Source organism: Topomyia yanbarensis, chromosome 2, assembly GCF_030247195.1.
Source record: "Topomyia yanbarensis strain Yona2022 chromosome 2, ASM3024719v1, whole genome shotgun sequence".
In the NCBI taxonomy this organism is placed as follows: Eukaryota; Metazoa; Arthropoda; class Insecta; order Diptera; family Culicidae; genus Topomyia; species Topomyia yanbarensis.
In genome coordinates this window covers 75,244,197-75,254,871 of record NC_080671.1, presented here as the reverse complement: position 1 = coordinate 75,254,871, position 10,675 = coordinate 75,244,197, and the positions used below count along the sequence as shown (strand labels likewise).

Here is a 10,675-nt window from a genome sequence, read left to right as displayed (position 1 = left end):
CTCGTGTGATCTATCGTTAAATTTGGATCTTCAGAGAAATTTCATATGTTGTTGTTATTTTAATGATTAATCTTCCTAAAAGTGAGATACATTTCCCAACATTATTGCTGGGGGTTTTAAAACCAATTCATTAATATAACCTTTTAAATATCATTATGACAAGCTCGATATGTTCCGTAAAAAGTAAATCGTCAAAATGCACAATTTTTATTACGTATTTTTTCTTATGTCAAGTATTTTTGATATTCGACATTTTTAGAAAAACAATAAAATTTTGAAATCAACTATAAATCTCCTGAAGACAACGAGAGACAAGTGAACTCTGTTGCGTTTCATAGTATTGATGAAACATCTATAATTGCAACTAGAGCGGTCTGCCCGTTTTTACCCGTTTAAAAGTTATTACTTTTAAAAAATTTACCAATTTTACTCAAAATTTCCCAATAACTTCTAAGTCACAAGAGATGAACCAATTATCTTTTCTGGAAAGATATGTTTCTTGATAAGACGAAAAACTTTCTGGAACACGCAGAAGTTATGTTTAAAACTAGCTTTTAAAGCATTATTCACAAAAAAATTCAATAACTTAGAGTGTACTATATGATCTAGACTGTCTTTTGAAAAGGGCCAAACTTTTTTTACAATTTTTTTTCAAATGGCTATAGTCTAAAAATGAAAAATCCTACAAAAAAATATTGTAGTAGTGGTTTTCACAAAATTAGTCAAATTTTCGAATAAAAATATTGATAAAATTCTACATTGATTTACAGTCGATTTACAAAAAAAACATTTTTGATTTGGACGAAATTTTGTTCCAAGATAGATAATTATGTTCCCTACCTACCTTCAAAAATTCATGTTGAGCACTTTTGAGGAAAAAAAGTTATTTGAAAAAACTTTACCTTGTCCAATCTGAATTTTTTTTCTTCAGTGTATTTTATCGAAAACTAAACCAATGAAAGTCATAATCATCTCAGAATCCATTTTCCCAGCTACTAGTTGTCTGATACATGCAAAAAGTATCAGTAACGAATTTGGTACTCAGTTGCGTTTCGGCTTCGCCTCATCAGAAACCGACACTAAATTATTGTCGGAATAGATTAGCGCCGGTTTGACGCAAATCCCTTAAAACTAATACACACTTTGTGTTTCAATCGAACGACTGATCAAACGTGATGTCCCGTTCGAAAATAAGTTCTGTTTATGCCGATGAGACACAGTGAAGCCGAAACTTGTCTTGGCTTAGCAGGCCTATGCGAAATCACTATGCTATATTTCACCCTAAGGAGGAAAATTGGTAAAAACCAAAATTTCTTACTAGGGTAAAAATTTGTTGGTAAAACCAGTCTTTGCACTTGAGGGCACAAATCCTTATTTCATACTCATAAATATAGCATAGAACGAATTTGGTATATATACATAACAAACTTAAATGAGGGCAAAGATAAGCCGATATTTAACTAAATACCACTTGGCCGCGTATGAAGAAGTATCTTGTCTATGTACCCGCCCGGAAGGTAGAGATTGATGGCGTAGTCTCCAACAAGGGCCTTAATTGTGAAGTATGGGGTTCGCTCCTTCAAGAACCTTTTCGCTTCGGCCAGCGAAAATTCTGGTTCGCAAGCAATTGCGTTCAGGAAAAATCAAGGTGTATATGAAAACAACTTATTTCAACATCAGCCTCATTTCAAACCTTTCGCCGAATCTGCTCTTATAAACTTTGATCTTTTGGACTGATCTACCTGCTCGCCTTTTTGTGACGCGAGGAATGACTGCCGTCGTTGCAAACAATTCGGCCTATAGCGACTTATTGTATAAACAAGGCACGCTGTGGAAAATGCTGTGGAAAATGCATATAAATAATGTGGGGACTAAATGAATAAATATTTAAAGGAACGCTCCGATAATGCAAAAGCCACCGACAACGACTAGTTTTTACGTTTCCTTGTACACTAAAGAGCGAGAGTCTTACAATAAATAAAAAAAAACAACTAAGTTAAGTTTTTTGTCTCGTTCAGGCGTAGTTTTTTCCTGCGTGTTGAGATCCTTTTTCTAGGGGGCGAAATATTGCCAGTGTTGTGCACTGCAATTTGAGGTTCGATCCGTTTGTTTTCTTTCGCGTTGTCGTTCATGTCCATGTCCTCATCCGTACTACTTTCCTGCTGCTCGCGGTCAGATGTTCCAGTTTGTGTCTTACTCTTATCGGTCGTTATTGTATGTTCGTATTTTTCGGCATTCGTTTCGTTGTTGTTGTTGCTGGTTGTTGGGGCTTGATTCGGAGATGTTGGTTTTGCAGCTGTTAGTTAGTGGTTTAGCGTAAGATGGTTCTGGGCTGATTTCAGTTGGATTGGTTAAGTTTTCCTTAACAGTTTCTACGCAAGGTTTTCCGAGGTGAAGCTTCTTCGTGCACAACTGGCACGTAGGAATTTGCCCTAGGTACGTGACTAGTGAAGTCTGATGAATGAGAACATCGTCACTTCCTAACACTGTGACGGATATGTATGAGGGAATTGGCTTGGTCACACGCATTCTCACCACACGAACACCGTTAGGGATGCCCGGGCAAAAATTCCTCCATGTATCGTGTGTAACGGAGTCTACTTCTCCGTATTTTTGCAAGCATTTTTTAATCACGCTGTCAGGGGTACGCGTAGCCAAATCATGGACACGAACTTCTACAGCGCCGTTCTCGATGTATACGGGAATGCTATATTTAATATTGCCGCATTCGGCGGTGTGCTGCATGTTGTTTCGCGAGGCGAATGACTCAGCTTGGTTAATGGTCTTGAACGAAATCAGCACGCAATGTTTGATATGATGCATTAGTAGGGTTTTCACTTCAGCCAGATTGAGTTCCATCTGCACTTTTAATAACTGTTCCACTTCCCGAATGGCTGGTCTTACGGGGCACTTCGAAAAATCAACAGCAACACAGTTCGACCGCAGCTGGGTTGCTTTTTGCTGGACACCGACACTCATCTCTAAATCGCACAGTAGGTATAGGCTATTGTTATATGGACTGGCTGTTTCACTTACGCGGAACGATTTTTTGCTTCTGCTCAGCGCGAGATGTGAAGACAAATTGAGAGCGAGAGTCTGACCATCCCACTGTGGGAACATCTTCTAATGTGCCTATAAATTTCCGATAGAGGAAAATCAGTTTTCTCTCCTAAGCTTCCTCGTAAAGGCCCGAGAGTGTCCCTTGAAGATGCTGTTACAAAACCCGAAGTTAGTAATTCCTGGTTTGGTAATCATAGAAACTAGCAGGAATTTCCACATGGGACATAAAAAAGCCCAAGTGTTCTTATATTTCAGCCCATACATCCGCCAGGTTTTACACAATGCATTTGCATTACGATTAAAGGTCAAACGAAATGAGTACCCAACGCGAACAACCGTGAACAGTCTCCTTCTTCGTGGTGAGCAGAGATTGCTTAGATTTATACGCGAAAGGGAGCTGAAAAACGCGATTATTGGCACCGGTCTGTCGACGGATTAACGGACAGATCATCAGAGAAACAATGTTTCGTCTGTTGATTGGAATACACGGAACGTTCGTCATATGATGACAGCTATTCATCGCTTTTATGCTAATTATTATGACGGTAGTGGTGAGTGCAATCATAAAAGAGGCTGTGCTGTCAACATCATCCCCACAAAATAGATGCTTTTATATTTACCTGTCAACCACCTTGTCCACATCGTTACAGTTACAGTAGGCTCTCCGTTTGATGGCTCATGGAAAGCACTCTTTGTATTTCCTGGGGAAAATATGGGAGTATTTGAGTACTTTATCTGAAAAATCATAGCAGATTACCTTAGTTTGATTTTTTTCGCAGTGCTCCATTCCGGGTAATGAAAAGGCGCACAATTGGAATAGATTGATAATGAGAAGGCGGACATTTTGGCATTAGAAATATTTTAATATTCCTTCTCAGAGGACGCTCGAAAATTGGCAAATTTCGTGGAGCGATGGAACTTTAGGAATCCCAAAGGTTGGTCCAAGAGAATGGATGAGGGTCATGACTTCATTCGGGTGATATCTCGAGACATGTACAAACATTATACGTAGAATGCCCATCTTCGGCGTATTGAGGTCGTGGAGAGCGGTCTCTGCGCTTGTGGTAGCGGTTATCGCGATATTAAACATGTTGTCTGGTCGTGCGCTAAGTATTCTAGTACCAGATCTCCGTTGAACAAATCCCTTCGGCTTCGTTTCAGTCCAGTCCGAGATGGTATACCAAATTCGTTACCGATACTTTTTGCATGTATCAGGCAACTAACAGTTGGGAAATTGGATTCTGAGATGATTATGACTTTCATTAGTTCAGTTTTCGATAAACATACACTGAAAAAAAAATTCAGTTTGAACAAGGAAAAGTTTTTTTCAATTAACTTTTTTCCTTAGAAGGGCCCAACTTGAATTTTTGACGGTAGGTAGGGAATATAGTTACCTAACTTGGAACAAAATTTCATCCAATTCAAAGATGGGTTTTTTTTGTAAATCGACTTTAAATTTTTAAAATCGATTTTTTTCGGTGCAAGATTTGATGGAAAATTTTTTAAACATTTTTTTTTTTTCAAAAATTTGACTAATTTTCTGAAAATCACTCCTACAACATTTTTTGTAGAATTTGTCGTTTTTAGACTATAAAAAATGACATTTCAAAAAAAAATGGTAAAAAAAAAATTTGACCCCCTTTGACAGTCTAGATCATTTTTGGAAAATCAAAGTATGCAAAGTGGCTTTTTGTGACATAGTTCTCATGTACATAAAGTTTCATTAAAATCGGAGAGGGTGCTGCAAACACTTGTTCGAGTTGGCGCGAAATTCGTCTTTAGCTATATAATGTCTTCGGAAAACTTTGCTAGTATTTTGTTGTCGAATTTTTCGAATAAATAGAATTAGGGTGGTTCTTGTGGTTAGGGTGCTTAGAAGATCAACAGTTCGATGATTACTGTGCAATATTCTACAATTTAATGAAACAATTAAATTGAGTCACTTTACTAAATAAACAAGGCTATCTACAGGGTGTTTGGCTCATGGTTAAGAATCTCTCGGGGGTGATAGGTTGTCATATTTGGAGAAAAAATACCATACCATCAAATCTCAACCGTTACAGAGTTATTGAAATTTTTGTCTAAAAAAGTTATTTGTCTTAAAATACTTCTAACTTTAAAAGTATACTTTGTATTTCAAATGTTTTAGTTTCATTCGAAAGGTGAGAAAATTTACTATTGAATGGTGTTCTCATATGTTTTAGTTAATCAGTTTTAATTACCTTTCAGCTGTGAAGTAGTTAAAAGTTAGTGTTTTTGAGGAGGTTTTTGATAATTTTCTCGAAATAATGAAGTATAATTATAGCAGTATCCATTATCCAAAAGTTGGGTTTTAGGACGATTCATAATTTGTTCTTGGACGTCATATTCCTATCTCTTATCATTTCTTTGTAATTTCATTACTATACTTTTCCTGTAACCGACTTGCAAGTGCTTAAAAGGCTCTTATCTGAAAAATATGCTTTACATCGTTAATTACAAGATTTTATTGGAAAGCTGAGAAAATGTCCTATCAGTGCATGTACAAATATCTTTTAGTTAAGTGTACTAAATGATTTTTTACTAACGAAATAACTCAAAATTTGTGTTTTTCTGAGAGTTTTTTAATTATTCTTATTATTAATCAACAAAATTTATCGTTACTATTGTTCATGTGATGCCCCTTAATGTTTTCTTTAACCTTTTATTTGATACTTTGTCTATATCTCTTTTCATTTTGCTACTATTTAATAGTTAACGCAGCATGACCTCGCCACAAATGTAGCGGGTTCGAAATCGTTATTTTTGCATATGAAACGATGTGATAAAAACGATTTTGAGTCGAAACCAAAAGAGATAATTGAATGGAGTCAAAGAAAAAACTGTAGAAATTGCTGAGATGCATTATTTCCATGATAATAATGGTGATGTTTATTATTTACTATTTTAAGAAAATTAACGAAAATGCTAATAATAGTACTAACTTTGAACTAATTTACTTCTAAAAGAATACTAAAATCACTTAACTGAAAGGTATTAATACATTTTTCTTTGTAAAATTTTTCTGGCTTTCTAATAAAAAGAAAAAAAAGTACAATAAGTGCCATACTTTTTCAATTAGAGCTGGTATTAGTGAAAATGAGATAAAAATATCCAAGTTTAATAAGCCAAACTCATGAAATTAAGAAAAGGTAAGTGTATAATATCAAAGAACGAATTATGCAGCTCTTCAAGACTAACAATCTGAATTATTAAAATGATGAGGTTAACTATTAGGATTTTCAAGAAATGAACGAAAAATCGATTAAAATTGTTTAATTTTCAATAAATTACTTTGAAAAGGCTACTTGAACTCATTAGCTGAAACATGTGGGGGCATCACTCAATGTTAAATTTTCTCATCTTCCCAGTGGACCTAAAATATTTGAAATACAAAGTATTCTTTTTGAGTTAGAGGTATTTTAAGACAAAACAGTTTTTAGCATAAAAAGTTCAATAACTTTGTAATGATTGAGATTTGATGGTATGTGTAGAACGATTTTTTTCTCCAAATATGACAGTCAAGCACTCCTCGAGAGGTTCTTAACCATGAACCAAACACCCTGTATAATCGTTCATTTGTTATGATTTCGTGAAGATTTAAAGTAGGGTGGCTTCTGAATAATCGGTTTTCTTTTATTATTTTTTCATGTGTTAATATCTCGCAAATGCATTATTCTAGAGGTTTATGTATTTTTTATTAGCACTCGTTTTTGACGAAGCAATGAAGTTCCAATTTCTTTTTTTGGACAGCTATAAGTAATTTCCACAACAAAAATGAGTTTCATCAGAACAAAATGTCTGCAAGGGTTGAAATTCGATTTTCAATCTATCAATTCCATTGAATGCTTGACGATTTATTTGTTTTTTTTTTCTAATTCATTAAATTGTTTTTCAAAAGAGTTTTGTTATTCAACCAAAATTTGTTTATAACTTTTCAAATAACAGATATAACAACCCTATGAGTGAAATAAACAGCACAATACAGTAAATTGTTTCAGTTTTTCTGTTCAGTGGACCGAGAAAACCGAAATTCTACTGGATTATGACTGAATTTGACGAAAACTTTTTTTTATTTCGATTAAAGAGGTTTTTATGTTATGGCCATTGATATCTTTTTTCGGATAGGTAAAATCTATTTACAAAAATCCAACTCGTACAAGACAATCGATTTACCAACACCACTATGCCTGCCTCTGATTAAAAATTGAATAAAATCTAACTTGCTGATATTCTTGTACAATTAAAAATCCTTCGAACATTTTGGAGTCACAAATTGAAAATAAAAACATTAAAAAGAGGGTTCCAGTTTTGGCAACTGAAATAAAACATATTGTTGCCAAAATCGGAATCCTACTGTAGTTAATAATGAGAAACAATAGATAGTTTGCTCAAATTGCCCGTCCGAAGCATGTCTATGTGTATGAGCACCATATGAAACACCCAACAACGAGAGATTTTAACGTGCACACTTAACTCTTTCCCTCATAAATGCTACAAAATTCTTCAATCCAAATATAAATTAATAATGAAATCCAAAAAAAAGCCTTTTTGCAAATTAATTGAAATCAAATATATTTCAGTCCACGAAACAATACAGTCGAATTACGATTTCTCGAACTACTCGAAAAATCCACGCCATCGAGAGTGATCAATTCCACCATCGTCGATCACTGTGCCCAGTGTTAAGTAATCTCTTTGTTGAGAGTATCGCATAATGCGCTGCTGACTTTTACAAATTCCACGTGCAGGCAAACCGTGTAAGTGGGTCACGAGCCGTCGAGCCTCTGCGTTGTTTTCGATCGCGGAAGCATTTTTCAGCCAGCAGTGGTTCGTCAACTTTCGTCCGGAAAACATCGTCCGACAGCAGTGCCTGAGTGAATCGTGAAACCAAGCCCACGTAAACATGGAAACAAATGGCAAAGTGAAACAAAAGTTTCCATATAAGATACAGTTTGTGGATGATGTTGTCAATTTAAAGTTATTAGCCAATTTTCATGGCGAAAAAACTGGCTTCGTGCAAGTGGGTGATGAGAAGTGGTTCTTCCCCAGCAAGTACGAACAAGCGGCCGAGCATTTCTACGGATTCGAAGCCAGGGCCAGTGATGTTTGGATTGCGACATTCCCACGCTCCGGAACAACATGGACACAGGAAATGGTTTGGATGATATGCAACAAATTGAATGCACAAGCGGCGCGTAGTGAGCCACTGGCCAAGCGGGTTCCGTTCTTCGAGCTGCACATCTATATGCATGATCTGATGAAGCAACAGTTGCTATCCGAAAATCCGGAACCGTTGAACAGACAAATTATTGAAGATTTTGCGAAGCCAGCATACGAGGTGCTGGCTGCTACGACGGAGCGGCGCTTTATAAAAACACACTTTCCATTTTCTCTTTTGCCACCGAGCATATTCAAAACTGGCGCTAAGTTGATTTACGTCGCACGGAATCCCGCTGATGTTGTGGTTTCCTACTACCACCTGAATAAGCTGTACCGCACCCAAGGCTATGTTGGCGATTTCGCTAATTTCTATAATTATTTCGAGAACAATTTAACACCCTGGTCACCGTACTGGACCCATTTGAAGCAGGGATGGAAGGCGCGCCACTTTCCCAATGTGTTGTTTATGTTCTACGAAGATATGAAGGCAAACCTACCGAAAACTATACGAACGGTGGCTGAATTTCTGGAAGTGGAGTTGTCCGACCAGGAAGTAGATCGTCTTACCGAGCATCTTAGTGTTGCGAGTTTCAAAAAAAATCCATCCCTGAACGGGCAAGAATTGATTGCGGCCAGAATACTGAACTCCAACGTGCAGGGGTTCATTCGAAATGGGCAGGTGAATTCGTCGGAGGAGGAAATGACGGACGAGATCAGAGAGCGCATTCGTAAATGGACCGAGGAGAATTTACGTGATACTGATTTGAGATTTCCCGTTTTGTGAAAAGAGGATTCTTTTATACTATTTTTTGTATATTTTGTTAATAAATAGCTGTTCTGTTTACTATCTTGTAGCTGTTTTGATTATTACTTGAGAAACGTTAAATACTAAGCAATCTTCTGAAGACTCAAATTATCCAGTATATTGCAAATAATTGTTGTACTGAAAACAGTGGTTTCTCGGAATGAACAAAACGCGATTCCAGTTATACAATTTCAAAACAAGCGACATTTTCAAGATACAACTGGTTTTGGTAGACGAGCCTCGCTATAAAAAAACATTGTAACTATCATACTATCGCAATGAAAACGACAATATGGGTCATTCCACGCAAAGTGATCAAGGCACGTGTAACCGACCTTCACGGATTTGAACCAAATTTGGTGGAATTGTTCATCTAGGGCCAATATATAAAAACCCAAATTTTCTTTTGATCATATCTCCGGTTCCATTGACTCTAGAATCAAACCGCTAGATGGCTTTTGAAGAAAATTATTCAAGGAGTCTAGGAAAAATATTATTTTTGGCGGCGGTACTGCCAACTATGCGATTTTTCAGTTAAATATTAAAAAAATATGTTTTCTCTCAATACACATATTTTCATTTTAAAAATTCTAATGCCATCGTGTTCCTCAGACATTTTTACATAAGAAACACTTATAATCTCAATATAATTTGAACGCATCCTGAGCGCATCCTGAGATACACCGTTTTTCTTCAAAAGGTCATCTAGCGGTTTGATTCTAGAGTCAATGGAACCGGAGATATGATCAAAAGAAAATTTGGGTTTTTATATATTGGCCCTAGATGAATAATTCCACCAAATTTGGTTCAAATCCGTGAAGGTCGATTTCAAGTTTGCATCTTTTTTGATCACTTCGCGTGGAATGACCCATATACGTAGATAATTGGACCAAAATTCGACCCTGCCCGACATCGCACTGCGGGGGGGAAATGCGTGTGCGAATCCATCCGAACTGCAATATCTATGTAGGTTCCATCAGCGTCAATCGGCAAGCCGGGGCCAGCGTGAGACAAGTTGAGAGATGTACGCGCGGACTTTGCCTCAAATCGGGTGAGAAACGTGTGCTCCAGTTTCAGAAACGCGAGAGAATTTACGAGCAATAAATTTGTAAATTAAAAGGCGCAACTACCCACTGGTACCACTGATTGCACCGGGGGACCTCTGGGTGTTGGGTGCGAATTTACACTTGGCAGCTTGCATATAGCCGCGACGAAGACGAAGTTTGACGAGGTTGATGATGATGATGAAGTTGTTCCCTTTCACGGGGAGCTGTTTGGTAGGTGGGGTTGGGTTTTCAGGAAGGTGAAAAATAGTGGTATTATTGGATTTTCACATGCTGTGATACTTTCACGTCATCTTGCGTGTGTGGATTGCTTACATGGTTGGCAGAGGATGTTGAGCGGTGTCTTGACGATTGAGTGATCGATGCAACGCGAGGGTAATGTGTTAACATCTGTTTGAAATTGAATTGGACTGCACTCACCGACTGTCAGCAGTGAAAAGGGGTGACCTGAATACTGTTGGGATTAGCGAATTCACCGATGGGCGGAACGGTAAACCACAAGCTAATGCGACTTTGTTGGCGAGAAATTGCACACCCTGGTTCTCGGAAAGATTGGAACGAGACA

At 37.1% G+C, this 10,675-nt stretch overlaps 1 protein-coding gene across 1 annotated transcript; it reads left to right on the top strand.

Moving 5' to 3' along the window:
- Positions 1-7,883: 7,883 nt before the first annotated feature.
- LOC131683105 (luciferin sulfotransferase) lies at positions 7,884-9,025 on the top strand. Its single transcript, XM_058964924.1, has one exon. The coding sequence runs from the start codon at positions 7,985-7,987 to the stop codon at positions 9,023-9,025; it is 1,041 nt and encodes a 346-aa protein (XP_058820907.1). The 5' UTR covers positions 7,884-7,984.
- The last annotated feature ends 1,650 nt before the right edge of the window (positions 9,026-10,675 follow it).